This window comes from Myodes glareolus, chromosome 2 (assembly GCF_982192425.1).
Source record: "Myodes glareolus chromosome 2, mMyoGla1.1, whole genome shotgun sequence".
Taxonomy (NCBI): domain Eukaryota; kingdom Metazoa; phylum Chordata; class Mammalia; order Rodentia; family Cricetidae; genus Myodes; species Myodes glareolus.
Genome location: NC_142027.1, coordinates 65,412,406 through 65,431,141, shown reverse-complemented (window position 1 = coordinate 65,431,141; position 18,736 = coordinate 65,412,406). Strand labels below are relative to the sequence as shown.

The following is an 18,736-nucleotide window of genomic DNA, read 5'->3' as shown; positions in this document are numbered from 1 at the left end:
AGAAAAATGTAACAAACACAAACATTCTATAATTTCTATATGGTGTAAGTATCTATATAACAGAAATTAAGAGATCTGATTTTTAAAATACTGAGTGAGTAATAGTCTACATGGAATATGGATAAAACAAAATTTCATGACATTTTGATATGTGGTGAATTTTCAAGATATATTTCTGATAGAAAATTAAAGTAATTAGTATTTTAATATTAACATCAATTAGTTATAATCTGATTAATGCTGAAAAATTATCACCTCAAATTATCCTTAAACATCAAAAATTAGAAGACAGGGAGGAGACTTAGGGGTAAAGCACTTGCCAAGCAAGGCTGATGACCTGAGTTTGATCCCTGGGACCCATGTGAAGGTGGAATGGAGAACTGACTTTATAAAGCTCTCCTCTGACCTCCATGTATGTACTGTGGCACGTGTGTCACCTCTATACCTCTCTCTCACACACACACAGACATGTACACAGACACAAACACACACACAGACACATACACACCGACACAGACAGACAGACAGATATAGACATAAAGACACATATATACACACACAGACACAGACAGACACACAGACACAGACACAGGCATACAGACACAGAGACACACATACACACACACATGCACACACACGCACACACACGCACAATTACACTGACAGCAGCCACAGCCACGGTCTGCTCACCTTAGTAACCTACAAAAGCTGCGCCGATAACTGAGCCGCTGGCTGGCCGCAGCAACACTGGGAGGAAGAGGAGGCCGGGGTGGAAAATAGGCGAGTGTGGCAGAGAATATTAGACAGGCAAATCCAAACTCTGAAAGAAAAATAAAAGTGAAGTGTTAACCAATGATACAAAAGTCAGTACTTACTTCTTTACTATCTAGCTCTACAAAGACAAACAACAACAACAAAAAAAACCACTCAGCCCAGAGCGAGGCTGGGTGTGTGCAGACCTAAATTCCACAGGCCACCAACAGGGGGCGTGCTATGAACAAAGACGCACAGTGGTGCCTGGTACACACCAGCCATCCAAAGGCCCAAACCATGCAGGAGAGATTCCGAGGCAGGTCTAAGACATAAGCACGGTACTCAGGAAGAAGAGATACAGGAGGAGACTGAAAAGGGTAGGATTCGGTCTCATGGAAGACAGGGCTTCTGATGAGCAGGTAAGACAGATTCAATTCACATACTGTGCAGGAAAGTTAAACAGGACAAAGAGCCATCTCAAAGTAAGAAATCGAGAGACTGAAAATGCAAACGGAATGCTCCCACTTCTCCATAGTCCCTGCTATGCCAAATTCTGAAATATAAATCTCCTCTGTAACTTGGGGATGAACTTCAGAGTGTGGCCTTGGCCCATGGAGAGGCCTGCTCTGGAAGCTTCCGTGGCCTGGCTTCCCTGGCTCTACGGATCCTCACTAGATCTGAACTACTCTATGCTTTCATCTGTCTGGCTGCCAAGGCTCTCTCCCTTCACTGGAGTCTTCTCTAGATCTCGCCTCATCTTCCCTTGCCCAGTGGGTTTTGCTGGCTCCTCCTCACCTCCAGGTCTTAGGTTAGAGGCTAATCTCTAAGGAGCTCCACTGCATACCCACAGGGGAGACAGGCATGCAGTGCTGCCTCAGAGCCATCCCAGTGCCCAGGCAGAGGCAAGTATACAGGAGTCTGATATTTAGCAGGCAAGTTAAGGCAAAATTCAGTATAATCTGGTCGTTTATCTTTATTAACTTCATTTTCTGCTATTGCTACTGACACACAAATAGTCTCATGTATACCACCGGGACCATATCAAATTAGGGAGTCACACCCTAGACACTCTCATACCTTCTCTGCCCCCCTTCAGGGTCCCCTGCATGAAACACCCTCACCTATTTGAACATTTGGTGAATAGCTATGGTATCTATATAATAACTATATTATATGTTACAATATCCATATATTCTTAATCTTATTCATTATTATGTTCTTGGTAAAGTTTTCCTTAACACCTCAATTTCTCTCTAAACCCAGGCAAGTTTGGTTCCTCCACCTTGTATGTCCCTAGTTGTACTACAATGGTCTCAACACTGATCTCACCACTTCCCAGTACTGAGCACTATGCTTAGATAAAAACACAAGGAGCAAGAAAGAGGCGTATGGGCGGACATAAGAAAAAGCTATAAGGGTGGAGTATAGGGCTTGACTAGAAACAAGGGAATGGATGTAAGAGAATGTTTTAGAAAGGTCGCTGTCTCTGATTAATAAGACTAACATGCATAGCCAATTCTAGAGAAGACTCTGGAATATGTTATAGAGTGCTTTACTGTAAATATATTAAAAGCATAAAATTAACAAAGAATTTTCTGTGTAGCAAGTGCATGTTACATGTGACTTTCTAGGAAGGGTTGTTTCAAGCTGGTATCTCCATATAATACAATAAAAGTACAGTCTGTGATATGATCTGGCACACCAGAACTAGAGAGCAGAGACTGGAATGGATACCAAAGAAAACAAGGAAGAAAAAAAGCTCCACGGTACCTGCATACAGCACAGTCTCGATGCGGTCTTTGATATGAGCCCGGCCACTCTCCGCAGCCAGAAGGGGCGATGTCCCATTGGGAGCTGGAACAACAAGGGGCCCGACCAGGAACGCACATGCTCCACCAAGGTAACTCAGCATTGAGGCAATTGCTGTGGCCGTGGCTCGTTCATCTGCAGAGAACCATGTCGTAGAGAGGAACGGGGCTGCATTCATGACAGTTGGACCTGCCAGCCCATTTAATATCTGTCCTCCGTGGATTAATCTGGAATTAGGAAAGTTATAAGGCTGGAAGACATTTGAAACAAACATTTTCTAAATCTAAAGGATATTATTAAGCAAACAGCAGTTTAACTACGGTGATTAAAAATATGTATGTAAAAATAATGGTATTCTGAGAAGGTGAGCTGATCTATTTTCACTGGCATGGTGACTCTCTGGGAGGGAGGCTAAGAGCACCTAGGTGCCATTTACTCACTTCACAAATATTAAACTAAGAACCTGCTATAGCCTTGGTGTGGTGGCTTGAGTAGGAATGGTCCCCACGGGCTCTTAGATTTGAATGGTTGTTCAACAGGGAGTAGCACTATTAGGGGCCTTGTTGAAGTAGGTGTGGCCTTGTTGGAGGAAGTGCATCACTGGGGATGAGCTCTGGGGTTTCAAATGCACAAGCCAGGCCCAGTGTCTCTTTCTCTGTCTGCTACCTACAAATCCAGATGTAGAACTCTCAGTTCCTCTCCAACACCATGTCTGCCTGCATGCCACCATGCTTCCCACTATGTTAATAGACTAAACCTCTGAACTGTAAGCCAGCCCCAATTAAATGCTTTCCTTTATAAGAGTTGCCATGGTCATGGTGTCTCTTCACAACAGTAGAACACTGACTAAAACACCTGGTTCATTCACCCATTATTGTTTCAATTTGCTGAAATATAAGAGCCTACGCTTCAAAGAAACTTGCCAAGGTACTAACAAAGCAAGTCAAAAATTAGGTTAAAAATATATTGGTTTTTTTTCTAGTAGACTGCCTGCCACTCATTAACAGTCCCTAGAAATGATTCAGGTGAGCTCAGTATTCCATGCCCACTCTATGCCAAGCTTTGAATGCTATCCATACACAAAATAGTCACCAAGACTCTTCTAGTGTCAGAGAGAAGATGCTCTAGCCTGGGTGAAGACCCAGCATTCCAATTGGGCTGGTTCGCTCACTTGATGCACCTAGGGACCAGCTCTAGGATAGTGGACGCACCTTAGATTATGCACAGAGACAGGCAGAATCATTCATTCTTTAACGAGACAGGTAGAATCATTCTTTAATGAGACAGGCCGAATCATTCGCTCTTTAATGAGATACTGAACTTTTCCTCTCCAGAATTCATGCTCCAGAGCATCAGCTTAGAAGGCCGCAGTCATGTAGGTGGTAAGCCTGCCTGTGACGCTGAATTATTAGAGTGTGGCTCTCTCTCCTTTCCATCTCTTTTCTAAGCATCCCTCCCGACACTCTTTCCCTAAAGCCTCCCTCCACCAACTGGCTCCTGTCCACCCTGTGTCTGACCTCGATGCCAGTACAAATGGCAATGCTTTCCCCCTTCTCTTTCTCATCTGCCTCCTCCAAGCAGTTGCTGAAGCTTTACAGCCTGCCTGCTCTGGAGCTTTACACCAATAAAATGGTTTCCATTTCAGTCCATACTTAAATTCTTTTATTAAAGAGACCAAGAACCCCAGAGTGAGGACCCTGATTCCCCTGCATCACTATCTGAGCAACTAGATGTCTGAATGACCCTGGGCACTGAAACTCCACTTCTAGTACATAACGAGTGGTAGATTTAGATTCCGTGTGCACTTCCTGGGAAGCTGCCAGGTTGAAGTCCTGGAACCTTTGGCTAATGAGACCTTTTTAAGGTATGTGTGTGTTTGAGGACTGGACCCAGGGCCTCATGGCCCCACAGTTTCAACGCCCTCCCTTCTGACTTCAGTTGTATGGGTTAGTGAAGGACAGTCTCACTGTCCTCAACCGTTTTCTTGTTCACTTTTCCTAATTGGCTACCTAGCACTCTTACCTCTCACTGCCAAACCCTCAGCTCCTTCATTGATCCTGCTCTCAACACTTAGGCTCACATCCCAGAGCAATCAGGTGTTCATGGAAGTCTGGGTAAGAAAGCAAGGCAGGTTGGTGCCTCCTGCTGTGGAGGGAGGGACCCAGCAGGTGACCTTCTCCTACCTGAGCTTTTTTAGTGTGTGCATTTCCAATTCTTGTTCTCCTTTTTACTCTCTAGTAACTGGTAGCTCCAGCCAGTTAGAAAAAACATTTCCTGAATGCAGAAAGAAAATACTAAACTGGCACAGAGGAGAGGCAGGGGCCTTAGCAGGAGCTAAGAAGTGAAATATGCAAGCCGGGTCTGCTCTTCTCCCCATGAATATTAGGTGGATTATCTGAAGGGAAAATGGTTCTAAATGCCATTAATATTCCTAGGTTCAAAGATGAAAAAAAATTAAGATCTCTTGTGTAAGGGAAATAATTTTCTAGGTAAAGAATTGAATTCAAAATGTTTGTGTGATGAAATAGTTCCTCTAAAGTCAGCAGATCCCAGATACCACCAGCAATTCTATCACGTGATACCTTTTCCACTGTAGACCTGTTTAAGCATAATTAGCAAGCAACTAAACTGTTTAAAATCCTCAAGTAAGCAGGGTATGGTGGTGCACATCTCTGATCCCAGCGCTTGAGAGGCAGCAGAGGCAAATGGATCTCTGTGAGTTTGAGGCTAGCCTGGTCTACAGAGCAAGTTCCAGGACAACCAAGGCTACACAGAGAAACCCTGTCTTGAAACAAACAAAATAATAAAATCCTCAAGTCATTCAAATGCATACATGGGATCAATAAAAGAGATTTCAATTTAGCAATACAAGAAAGCAAAGCCAGGGCTGGCAAGATGCTCAGGTGCTTACTGCCCAGCTTGACGTCAAAGTTCATGCTTGGAAACCACAAAGAGAAAGGAGAGTCAGGGCTCCCACAGGCTGTCCTCTGACCTCTATAACCATGTCATGACACACATGTACTGTCCCTACTACACTCCCCATACTAAGAAAAAAAATGCCATTGTAAAGGTCAATATGCCACATTGTCACAGCACACTGGGCGGGGACAGGGCGGAAGCTAAGACAAGTTTGTTTCAGGCCAATAAGCCACGTGACACAGCAGGAATGGTTAGGCGCTGCCCTGGGCTATTCAAAGGGTGTAAGGCTTCCTTACCAGAAACAGCACACGGAAGGGAGTCTGTCCTCTGGGCCTGAGCAGGTCTGCCAGCCGCAGCTGTGTTCCCTCTTTCCTCCCAGCCTCCCCACCGACTCCCTCGGTGTTTTCTGTCACCAGCCTCAACTCCTATGGCTTCCTTTCTCCCACCAATCTTCTCTTTTCTCCCACTATTGCTAGCTGGTGGAAAACGGACCTCACTTCTTAAGTATGGGATAAATTTAGGCTTTCCAAAGCAAGCAGCAAGGAGAATGAAATGGAGGCCCCTCTGGAAAGCAGCGACAAGAATGTGCACCGTCAAGGTTTGCTAGCAAGGCCCTGACCATGAAGGATCTGCTGAATCCTGCCAGGTCTCTAGGCATCTCTGCCTTCAGTTAGGGCCCTGTAACAGAGAGGACAAGCCCTGAGTGACAGAGGGACACGCAGGATGGCACTCATGTACAGCTGCACCGCTTTTCATATTATTCAATATTATTTAGATTTTCAAAGAAATGCCAACAGCTCAAGTTCAGACCCAAGAGCTACACTCTGTGTTTTCTTAGAACCTGATGTTTCTGTTTGCATTTAATGATATTCTGCTATCTCATCCTTTAGCTTTCTGGCATCATGGAACAAACACCTACGATTTCTAAATGATTCCTATGCAGAATATGCTTTATCATTTAAATTTTTGTGGCTAAAAGCGATTTCAGACCTACCCCCTTGAGACGTTAATAACACATTAAAAAATAACATTTATGGTGGGCCGTGGTGGTGCACACCTTTAATCCCAGGCTCAGGAGGCATAGGGAGGTAGATCTCTGTGAGTTTGAGGCCAGCCTGGTCTACAGAGAGAGTTCCAGGATGGCCAGGGCTATACAGAGAGACCCAGTCTCAAAGGGAAAAGAAAAACAACGTTTATAATTTTAAAACTTCCCTTTCTCTACAAAGTGTCCCAGTCACATAACTAATGGCTATGGCGGGACTAGAAAGCACAATCAGAAGTGACGTCATCACCCACAGACCCCTCTGCTCTCCCACAGGTGTCATCCTGTGGGTTCTCCAGGCCGGCAGAGCGAAGGCACACAGAGCCCAGCGTGCTTCCATCCTGAGCGCTTCCATCCTGAGCACAGCCCTACTTCACCAGCCCTCAGGGTATGACTTGCACTGCTAATGCCAGAGACTGACTTTTTTAAAAACATAGCAGATATTTCCTTGGGGTAAGCCAGTGTTCTTTACTTAAATTCTATTTTTAAATATGAAATATTTTAGAGTTCATAAAAATTACTTACTTCTTAGACTTAATATGACAACAATTCAGAAACGTTCTCCCAATTGCTAACCTCCCATCAACATAAACTCACTGGCTACTGAAAACAGGAGAAGAGCAAAAATAGCCTGCCTTCTTTGTAGCCCAAGAACGGTTCAGAACTAACTCTAGGAAAAGAGAAGTTAGGTAAGGAGAAACAGAACTCTGGGAAAGCCCCAAGCTTTGGACACTTCGTTAGAGCTTCTATTTTTAAATGAAAACTTAACACACTTTCAAATCTTTAAACAATTTGGCCAATTAATGACTAAATTACAAACACCCCAATGCTCAAGGCAGCTGCAGCCGTCACTGAAGAGAACACAAAGCGTGGGCCCTAAAGAGACTCTTTATAGGAACGTCTCAAACACCAGTAGAGAAAGGGCAGGGAAAGGGTAGCGAGAAGATTCAGCCTCTGGGCTCTCCTGACTTCCTTAGCTATATAATCTTTGCCGAATCACTCACTCACCTTTTCAGTTTCCCCAAAGGCTCTTTATCACTCTAACAGGCTGTTTCACAAGACCCAATGCAACAATCTTTTAGCAAGATATGGGAGGAAAATGGATTTAGTCCTGATCTGAGAGATGCTTGCTTCCCCTCACGCTGCCTTGTACCCTTTTTCTTCCCACATAACTTTCACTTCATCCTCTCGATTAAAAGTATATGCATTCATAGCAGAAAAAATTGTAAAGAAATGCACAGAGAAGAAAAACTTCATCCACAAATTCCACACATCAGTTTGGGTGGCTGTTATTACTATCTTTTTTTCCCCAGTTGTTTTCTGGTCAACAGTTAAGCGGGGCAGTCACAGATATTATAGTGAATATGTAAGTTTTATGTAGTAAATTATTTTGACTTTTTGAACCTCATAAGCATTTTCTCATTTTATTACTTTTATTATCATAATCATTAGTGGTTTGTGCTATATTAAGATAGATGTATAAAAACATTTACCTAATGTCATTAAGCTTTGATAAATTATCTTTTTAATATTAATACTGCTGGTGGCAGTCATCTTAAGTAAATATCAGCCATTATCCAAATTATCTCTCTGGAGCCAGTAAGGCAAAGGAACCACCCGAGGTGCTGCAAAACACACTCCACAGGGTTTCACTGAGGAGTCTGCAGTGATTTACATTTCCATAAATGAAAAGAGCCTCCTCAAACTGCCTTGCACACCAACATTACACACACATGCATGTGCACACACGAACTCGTGCACACACAAACTCGTGCACACACGGATTCATACTTCTCATACTAGTTTTCTACTGCTATTTTTACTAATTACCTCCTCTTTATTATTACTGTATGCTTCCGAAAATCAGAAGCTAACCTTGGGTCTTGGGAAAACCAAGGTGTGGTAAGACTGCTTTGGAGGAAGAATCCCCCCCCCCCTTTTTTTTCCTTTTCCAGCTTCCAGCAGTTCCCCATATTTCTTGGCTTTGACCCCTATTGCTATCTTCAAAGCCAGCAACTGCAGTTTGAGACCTCTCTGCGCTCCTCTTTGGAGTCTCTTAAAGAGTCTTGCGATTCCACAGGTCCTACTTAAACAACCCGGGGTTCTCTCCCCGTTCTCAGGTCAGCTGCATTAGACACTTTCTTTTACTATAACAAATACCTCATCTAGCCTACATATGAAGAAGGGAATCACTTGGTTCAGAGTTTTGGGGGCTGACTCCCCAAACGTCATCTTTTAGGCCCTGTATTGAGCGCAGCTGTGTGGCTGCTCCATCTCATGCAGACAACAGTGATGAAGCCTGCATGGGAGAATAGACAATAGTCAACCCATGAGGCACTGGAGACAGGAAGGCCTGGTCTTGCGCCTTCTAAAAAACCATTCTCAGAGTATCATCCGAAGGGTCATGGAGGAATAACATATGCTCCAAGCAAACTAAGGACCTGCCATTACGCCCTACCTCCTAAAAAAAATCATATTATACAAGGTTATATAAGACCATCTGCATGCATGTATATAATGTACTTAGCACACACACACACACACACACACACACACACACACACACACACACACCCCATGCTCCACTACCCTCGTCTGCCCCTCCCCCATCTCACCGGTCCCCTTTGCTCTCTAGACACTTTCACTTCTGGTTCATGTCATCTGTACACCTATGGCTTTGTGTCTCTATAGCGACTGGGATCCACAGATGGGAGAAAACATATGACGTGTGTCTTTCTGGGACTGACTTCATTAGCTTACCATGGTTACATCCATTTTCCGGCAAACAACTTTACTCTGCTATTCTCTATGTCGGAAAAATCAGACTATGGATGTAAATCTCATTTGTCCATTCTTCTGTTGAAAGACACCCGGGGTGGATCCATAACTCAGCTCTTGTGAATGGTGCTGCAGCAAACACAGATGTGCCTGCACCTTCTGCAATGAGGAGGTATAGCTAGGTCATGTGGCAGTTCTATTTTCGGGTTTCTGAGAAACTTCCACACTGATTCCCAAAGTGGTTGGACTAGTTTTTACTCCCACCAGCAGCGGGTGAAGTTCCCTCTGTCTGCATCTAGGGCAGAACTTGCGGTTACTTCTGTTCTGACTGGGGTGAGGGAGAATGTCAATGGAGCTTTAGATCTGCACATCCCTGATGGCTAGTTATCGTGAACATTTCCCCATGTTTACCGGCTATTCGTATTTCACTGTTTGAGAACTGTTCGCTCATTTCATTGACTCATTAACTGACTGGGTTGTTTGTTGCCATCTGGTACTATGAGTTCTCACACAAACCCTCTATTGCGTATACAGCTAGCACTACATTTCTCTTCATGTGGTCATTTCTTTTACCGTACAGAAGCTCTTTAATTACATGAGATCCTATTTGTCAATCATCGGCTCTATTTTCTAAGCAATATAAAGTCCTTGCCTATGCTGCTATCCTGAAGCACTTTTGCGCTCCTTCCTCTATTGGAGTTTTGGGCCTTCCACTGGCCCTACTTCCTGTCAATACACAGTCTCAATACACAGTCACAATGGACCTTCAGGATACACCCGACCCATTTCTTTTTGGTACCCATTTCTTTTTGGTACCGTTGCTCTTTCTCTTGGTATGTTACAATTTTTCCTTGTTTGTGGAGAGGTGGATACACTGTGCAGTATTTGTGGCAAGAGGCACTCTGTGGGTGCGGGTGTGCATATGTGCAGACGGGAGGCCAGAGGCCTGTGTCAGGTGCCTTCTCTGGCTGCTTTTGAGGCATGGTCTCTCACTGAACTCAGTGCTCACTGACTGGCTAGAATGGCTGCCCCCCTACTCCCCAGCTTCAGAGATCTGCCTGTCTCTACTCCTCACCCAGAACTAGCGTTGTTGATGCACACTGACCACACCTGGCTTCTTTGTGTAGGTGCTGAGATCTGGACTTAGGTAATAGCTTGTAAGACACTCCACTGACTGAGCCATCACCTAGCCTGCTAATTTATTTTTGAAGCATAATAGTTAATAATTTGCATCTGTCCATTTATCTCTTTATTATTTTCCTCAGAAAAGCACCCTCTGCAGTTAAGGGATAAACAGTCCCACATACTGTTTTGCTATTAAATATATAACTACTTCATCTGAATTTGTTTTGATACATGGTATGAGGTAAGAATACAAAATCATCTCTTCCTCCCAAGAAAGAACAGACAATGAACTATTCACCCATCTGTGCAGGGTAAGACACTGTCTTAATTTACACGTCCCCGCCGCTGCTTGCTGCATCTAAGTTTGGGCTAATGACTTTATATTGGAAGGACTTCAAGGTCATGTGCCAGCATGATGCTGTTTGAGCCAGTGTGTTCTGGGATCTACTTGCTACGACAGGTTAACCACTCCCTGATTGAGAAATTAGCCAGGAACTAGGGAGCTGTACTCCCCAAAGGCATGTCATGGGTGGCACTGCCCACATGGTTCGGCTGTAGGCCTAGTGAGCTGGTCACCTGTAAACTTAAGAGTAAAGATGTCACTTAAAATAACTAGTAGCCAGGTGGGGAAGCCGTGACATGCCTCTGAGAACTGTAGTCTGGATCCGGATCGTGCCCCCAGATCCCAGTGACAGGCCTGGATGCCAACCTAGGGTAAAATTTTTGGGAGGTGGGGCCTCCCAGAAGGAAGGAAGGAAGGAAGTAAAGAAGGAAGGAAGGAAGGAAGGAAGGAAGAAAGGAAGGGTCACTTCCTGTCTTGAAGTGCCTTTGACCTGAGGCACTGCCTTATACCACAGGCCCAAGAACAACAGGGCCAACTGACCTCAGAGTAAAACTTCTGAAGCCATAAGCCAAAATAAACAACGCCTCCATTTAAGTTGTTTTTTTCTCTTTTTGTTTATTTTTAATTTTAATTTTTGGGGGACAGGGTTTCTCTATGAACCACGGGTGTCCTGCCTCCTGAGTGCTAGGATCAAAGACGAAGTCACCCCACTTGACTTTTTTTTTTTTTTTAATCACAGTGGTAAACCAAACAGACACACTGATTTAAAGATGTCATCTGGGAGTAATACAGTCAGGAATGAGCTAGCTGGTGCGCATGCATTAATGTGAGGTTCAAAAGCCTGCTAGAGTTAACTTAATGATATCCTGGAGCTCAGATAAAACTGGAATGATACAGAGAAGATCAGATTGGTCCCTGCACAAGGATGACATTCAAATTCGTGAAATGTTCCATATTTTTGTGGGGGTCATGGGAGAGGGCAAAAGGGGAGAGGGCAGGAAGGGAGGGGAGCAGAGAAAACTGTATAGCATAATAAAAACAATAAAAATATATATTAAAAATAATAATAAAAATTTGAAAAAAGATACCCATCAAATTGGGGGAGTAAGAGCGAACGCAAGTGTTCAGTTCCCAGCACCCACACTGGGCAGCTCACAACCACCTGTAACTTCAACTCCAGGGAGAACCAAGGCTCCTGGCCTCCATGGGCACCTTCACACACTTGTACACACGCACAAGTAGACACACACCTAACATAATTAAAAACCAGTAAAAATAAATCTGAAAAAAGGGATGAGCAGTAAAAGGCAAGAGGAGATTTAAGAGGTGTAACAACCACACTAGGAGTAGAAATCTCCTGGTGTGGCTGCACTCACATGGAAACCTCTTGACATAAACAGGCCTGGAGACCAGGAAATGCTCGAGGGGTGAACTATCAAGTCCCACAAAATGTTAAGATTGCTCAAGAGCAACCTCTGCGACCCCAAATCTGCTCCTTGTAGAAAATGAACTGTGAAAGCTGTGTCACCCCAAGAGGAATGCAGAGTTCAAACAACACAGCCACTGAGATAGATAATGGATATAAATAGTCTTTCAAAGGCCGAGGCCAGAAGTCCACAGAACCATCAAGGGAGTTACAAAACCAACCTGACTGTGGGGTTTAATAGGACACAGTCACTGGACAAGACTGGATATGGGAGTGCTTGATGACAGGCATGGAGCCTTCTGCATGGGAAGTGGAGAGTGTGTGACTATCTGCATGGGAAATGGAGAATGTGTTTGATGACATGCATGGAGCCTTCTGCATGGGAAGTGGAGGCTGTGTTTGATGACATGTATGGTACTATCTGCATGGGAAATGGAGAATGTGTTTGATGACATGCATGGAGCCTTCTGCATGGGAAGTGGAGAGTGTATTTGCTGACACACATGGGACTTTCTGCATGGGAAGTGGAGAGTGTGTCTGATGACTGACGACAGTCTCCTTTCTCTCTTCTGTTGTATCATCCTCAAGTTTTAACTGGATATCTGGCAGCTGAGCTACACTTTACCCTCCTCTACAGATGGGTATGCCTGACCCCATGGTAAGCCTGTACCAATGAGAGGGAGTGCAGAAATAATGCATACATCCTTTAGTCATCTAAATATGCTGTGATAGACACTCTATTCAGGGGCCAGCCCTAGTCACACAGCCAGGGTGATCATCCGAGGGGATGCTGGAACCGCCATTTCTCTTAAGTAGCTCACTACCTTTCAGACTGCATCTGAAACACCTCATAATACTAATATTTGGAAGAAAACTAAAATTTTACCAAAGTATATTTTTAGTCTCTTTGTTAGAGAGACCAGCCTATACTTTATTAATACAAACACAGGCTGTTAAGTAAATATTGACTGAATTATGAATTCAAATAATAGATTATGGAAATAAACATTTATTAAGTATGGCTTCTATTTCCATTTTCATAGATATTTTTCCAATTTTTCTTTTATTTTTGAGATTATAATATAATCACATTTCTCCCTGCCTTTTCCTCCCTTCAAACCCTTGACATTTTTTTTTTTAACTCTCTGATGGCTAATCTTCATTGTCAACTTGGAACACCAGGGAAGAGGAAGTCTCAGTTCAAGAACAGCTTCCATCAAGTGACCCGTGGGCGTGTCTGTGGGACATTTTCTTAAAGGCTAATTGATGCAGGAGGCTCACCCGCCGGTGGTGATGCCATCCCTGGGCAGGTGGTCTAAGCTCATAGGAAGGCTGTGAACAAGCCAGCCACGCAGGAAGCACTGTTCCTCCTTCGTCTCTGCTTCAGTTTCTGCCTCAAGCCCCCGCTCTGGTGTCTCCCAGTGAGGGATTTGAAAGAAGAAAGCCTTTCCTCCCCTACACTGGTTTTGGTCAGTGTTTTATCATGACCAAACCAGGACAAAGCTTATTAATTTACAAGCTATCTAAAATATTTCTAATATACACTCTCCCATTTTGCATTTTATGATTTATTTTGAAGCATAAAATTCAAATGTTGATGTCAAAATATCAACTTAACCATCACTGTAATTCTAATCACACGGGGTTGTTGCCCTTTGTGATCTCTGTACTGATTTCATGCTTAGGAAAAAAGTCTTTGGAAACAAGATTTACTTTGCTTTCTTTTGTCTCATTTGAAATCCCAAATTTTCAAACCTGTCAGGGATGTGCTTTGATGCGTGCTACAGAGTAAGGACCCTGCTTTATTTCTAATAGCAACAATTTCAAGAACAGATGCACTCTACTTGGAATGATTCAACAAGCCCACTGACTTGGGTTTTTACTGTTATTACCCAAAACAGCGTTTAGCCTATTTGGTTCCCATAACCTTTTTACTGTGGATAAAATAAAATTTTATTTGTTTCAATGGTATTATGAGAAAAAATATTCAATACAAAACTTATTTTAAAGGAAAAAAGAAAAAGGCATTTTCAACAGTCTTTGAAATACTCTTAAAAATGTATTTTCTTCTTGGCGCAGAATGTGGATCCAGTGGTACAGTGTTTGCCGAGCAGGCAAGTTGGGGATGAATCCCTAGAGCTACATTAGCTAGGTGTGGTGGTGCACTTAGGAGGCTGAGTCAGGAGAATTAAATTCTAGGTCATCCTCAGCTACATAGGGAACAGGAGGTCAGCCTGGACTACATTTCCCTTCCCAAGACATGTATGTGGAGGTCAAAAGACAACTTGCTGCCATGTGGGTCCCAGGGATTGAACTCGTCATCAATTATGACAGCAAGCGTCTTTACCTGTTCAGCCATTTTGTTGGCCCTGAAATAGTCTTAGTGACCCAACTCAAGCTATTCTGAAAACATGTCTATGATGTGATCCAACAGGGGAGGGAGCAGGGAAAGTGGGTGGTCAGTTATGTGCTGGCTTTGTAGAGTTCTGACCTGGGCGATGGGACTCGATATGCTTGATGATTCTTTTATCAAAATATGTGTTTTATAGACTTTTGGGGGTGGTTTCAAGACAGGGCTTCTCTGTGTAACAGCCATAGCTGTCCTGGAACTTGCTTTGTAGACTAGACAGAGATCCTCCTACTTCTGCCTCCTGAGTACTGGGATTAAAGGTGTGTGCCACCATGCCTGGCTGTATTTTATATAGTTACCTATATATGTATGATATGTTAAACAAGAAAAAATTAATATTCCTGTGTGATACTGGGGGCCTGGGAACAATCTCAGAAATCAACATATCACAATGACAACCAAAGGGGGAAAAGCTCTAATTTCACACCTTTCTCACCGCTCCCACAACCAGTCTTGAATCCCAGCACCATGCAGAAATACTTAACACTTGGCCCTACAGCTTTATGAATCAAATGGGACAACTACGATGATTATTAATAGAGTCTAACTCTTTAGATTTATTTTTGTTTTATGAGTGCTTACTTGTATACATGCATGTGTACTGTGTGTGTGCCTGGTGCCCAGAGAGGCCAGGAGAGGGTGTCAGACCCTGAGAACTGGAGTTACAGAAGGTTCTGAGCAGCTATGTGGGAACTGAACCCAGGTACTCCACAAAGAGCACCAGTACTCTTAATTGCTAAGCCCTTGTTGTCTAAACAGTAATCTGCCTAAAAGGCATTTATGTGATTGTATCACAGAACAGATTAGTGAGATGCAATTTACTTAACTGATTGTAGTTTGAATTGAAGGTACTCTACACCTAGGCATGTAGTTCTTAAGCCTAAATGGAATGAGATTACCTAACAGACATTGTTAAAATTGTTAGCACTGGGATGAGGACCATGGATCTAGAGTATTGGTAAACAGGTAGTTTATGGAATTTAATTTTAAAGATACCGATGTAGGGTGACATTAATTTTGCCCATTTTATAGAAAAGAATCTTAACTCTTAAATGTTCATATTGCTCAATTTTCTACTAAATGATTTCTACACTGGGAAAAATTACTCATAAATCTCCCTCTCATTATTCATAGTCCCCATGAACAAAATAAGGTGCTTGACCAACACAGGTAACTGAATAAAAGGTCCTGGACAACCCTTGTACAAGGCTGGTTAATTAGAAGCTCAATGACCCGGGAGAAAGCAATGTTTCTAGTTCAAAGTCAAATTACCTTCAGCCACCTTTAGGCCCCTTAATAGCTACTTAATTGCCATCCTCCATATGTGACCATTAGGCAAATTCAAATGTTCCCACCAAACAGAAGGCTAAGAATGCTGCCATACTGTACCTGGGACCCAGGGTGAGAATTCTGTGACCTACCTGAGGTTTCCACTGATGTATTTGAAAAGTCTTGATTCACGATTTCTTTGTTTTGTACATAGTTTGTGGTAAGCCCAATCTACAGTCCCAACTGTGGCCATTCACTGGCTCTGGAAAAAGTCCTCTTATCCTTTTGAGGTAAGAGTTGTTTTTTTCACAGACATTTAGTAAGTACTTTAGTTTTACTTAATCAGTCAGAAAGGTAGCACATGCTGCCCTGCTTTTTTATTTTGTAACAGTCAACTTGACAAAAGCTAGAGCCATTTGGGAAGAGGAACCTCAATTTTAGATAAAAATGCCTCCATCAGATTGGCTACAAACAGTATGTGGGACCTTTGCTTGATTAATGACTTACGTGGGAGATCCCAGCCCACGGGGGTTGGTACCATGCCTGGGCAGATGCCTGGATGCTATAAGAAACCAGGTTGAGCGAACTATGGGGAGAAAGTCAGCTCCCCCTTGACCTCTGCTTCAGCTCCAGGCTCCAGGATCCTGCCTTGAACTCCTGCCCTGACTTCCCTCAATGATGGTCTGTAAGCTGTGAAATCAAACAAGCCCTTTCCTTCTCAAGTTGCTTTTGGGCATTGTGTCTATCACAGCAGCAGAAAGCAACCTAAGACATAGACACATGCCGTAGAATATTCCCAATAGTAGGAAAGAACATAGCACAAGAAGTAAACGTCTCTTCTCTCCAGACCTGCAGTTTCTCAGCCCCTTCCCCACAGAACCAACAGCAATGACTTCGAGGAACAGCCCTTGCCAAAGCTGTCATATACACCTTTGCCTTTGTTTTCTAAGTACAAGCATACTAAACCTACTTTTCTAAACCACACTTCTTTGCTCAGAAGCACATTTTCACCGCAGCCCACATCAGCACCTGCAAAACTGTTAGCCTTTCCACAGCCGAAACAATCCCACAGTCAGCTGCATGGCCCTTTGTGGCCGGCAACTGAGTGCAACCTTCTGCTATCACAAGCAAAGCTGCACACGCAAGCGTGCGTGCGTGCGCGCACACACACGCACACACATTTTAAACCAGATACAGTGCCCAAATGCCCTGCAAATGGGACATCCCAACTGCTCCAACACCAGGAATGCCAGATAGGGAGCTAATTATTTTTTAACCTCCGCTTATTTAACCATGACAGAATGCTGGCTTCTCTTTTTTGGTTTTGTCATTTGCATTTTCATTTCTATTATTGCTTGTCATATCCACCACCAATATCCTACTTCGTCGCCACGTCTTTGTTGACTTGAAATAATTCCTTTCAACTGAAGAAACTGCCCATTTGTCTCATTTGTTGTACTTCCTACCTTTAACTTCTCTTTTGACTTTGTTTCACTGTGTGGCTAATCATGAAGACATTTTGAAATTTATGTAGTCTAATTCTTTTCTTTGGTGGCTTTTAGTATTTGTGTCTTAATTGGCAGCCCTTCCCCACTCTCAGCTTCTTTAAAACAACCGTTTTCTAAAGGCTTGTTTTTTATGCTTAGGTCTTTGATCCAACAGGAATTTACTAAAGCAGGAAGGCAAGAGTCTAGGTTTCTTCTCACTGCTTTTTAGATAGTTGTGTAGCTTCTAGAAGCCTTTGAGCAAACAACCTTTTCTACCACAGCCATTCTAAAGGTAACTGTGCCAGCTGCAAAGCATTTCACAATGGAGACTATTTCTAGAAAAAGCTATGCTTATCAGAACCACACTACTCTTCAACTTTCCGACATGTTAGTAATTTGCTGCTTACACAGACAAGAACAACCCTGAATGTAAAGAAAACAAACACAGCACACGTTATGGGATGACTGGTCCATCTGTGAACTAAGGACAGAAATCACTGGCTGCAACTTTACTCTTAAGAAGGCTAGATTGTTCACGGAGCATGGCACGCAGTATCTCACACTATCGTATAATGCCATTCACTGTTGCAGAACATTTGTATTTTCTTTTGGTTGCTGCTAGATTTGGTATCAGAGAAATGTTTTGTAATTCACTATTTGAGCCTCCCTTTTTATCTGTGATGCTAACATGAAAAAGTGTCAAGATATTTTTTCCTAGGTTTTCACCATAACATTCAGATAAAATAGATTATATCCTATAGTCTTAGGAATCGAGAGCCAAGAAGTTGGGGTACAGGGCACTATTCTAACAGTCGGAACTCAAAAGCTCCATATGAGATAGGCCCGAAGACATAGATTGCCAAATTCTTGTTCCAGTGATGTTTAAATACATACTGTATTATCTGTCATACACAATGTCATATAAGATGAAAAGTAGCAATCTAGCACATTTATCAGCTAAATATGGGCTCTAATTATAGTATTTTCATTTTGACAGCTGCATCATGTACTGAGAATACTGCTTAAAAATACTGCATGAACACAAGGTACTGTATTCCTGGGGGAAACTTTTCTCTACAGATGAACACAAAAGTGAGTATTAAATTTATTTATACCATCTTTTTAGGAAAGTTTCGCTATCTTGGAGTTGTTTCTCCTGTCCATTCAACCTTTATCCATATTTCTTTCTTTTTTCTTTTATGTGCTTTTTGGTGTTTTGCCTGCATGTATATTTGTTTGAGGGTGTTGGGTCACCTAGAACCGAAGTTACAAACACTTGTGAGCTACCATGTGAATGCTGGGAACTGAACCCAGATCATCTGGAAGAGCAGCCAGTGCTCTTAACTGCTGAGCCGTCTCTCCAGCCCAGCTATTC

General features: G+C 43.0%; 1 protein-coding gene and 1 non-coding gene across 2 annotated transcripts in view; one reads left to right on the top strand and one right to left on the bottom strand.

Moving 5' to 3' along the window:
* The window catches only part of Slc49a4 (solute carrier family 49 member 4), a 75,955-nt gene that overhangs the window by 34,347 nt on the left and 22,872 nt on the right, over positions 1 to 18,736 (bottom strand). Inside the window, exons 3-4 of the mRNA XM_048454380.3 lie at positions 2,524 to 2,789; positions 691 to 820 (exon numbers count right to left, since the gene is read on the bottom strand). Of these exons, the coding sequence (XP_048310337.3) occupies positions 691 to 820; positions 2,524 to 2,789 (396 nt within the window). The remainder of the gene's footprint in view (positions 1 to 690; positions 821 to 2,523; positions 2,790 to 18,736) is intronic.
* On the top strand, positions 11,624 to 11,729 carry LOC125413243 (U6 spliceosomal RNA). Its single transcript, XR_007235903.3, has one exon. It is a non-coding gene; the product is annotated as a U6 spliceosomal RNA (small nuclear RNA).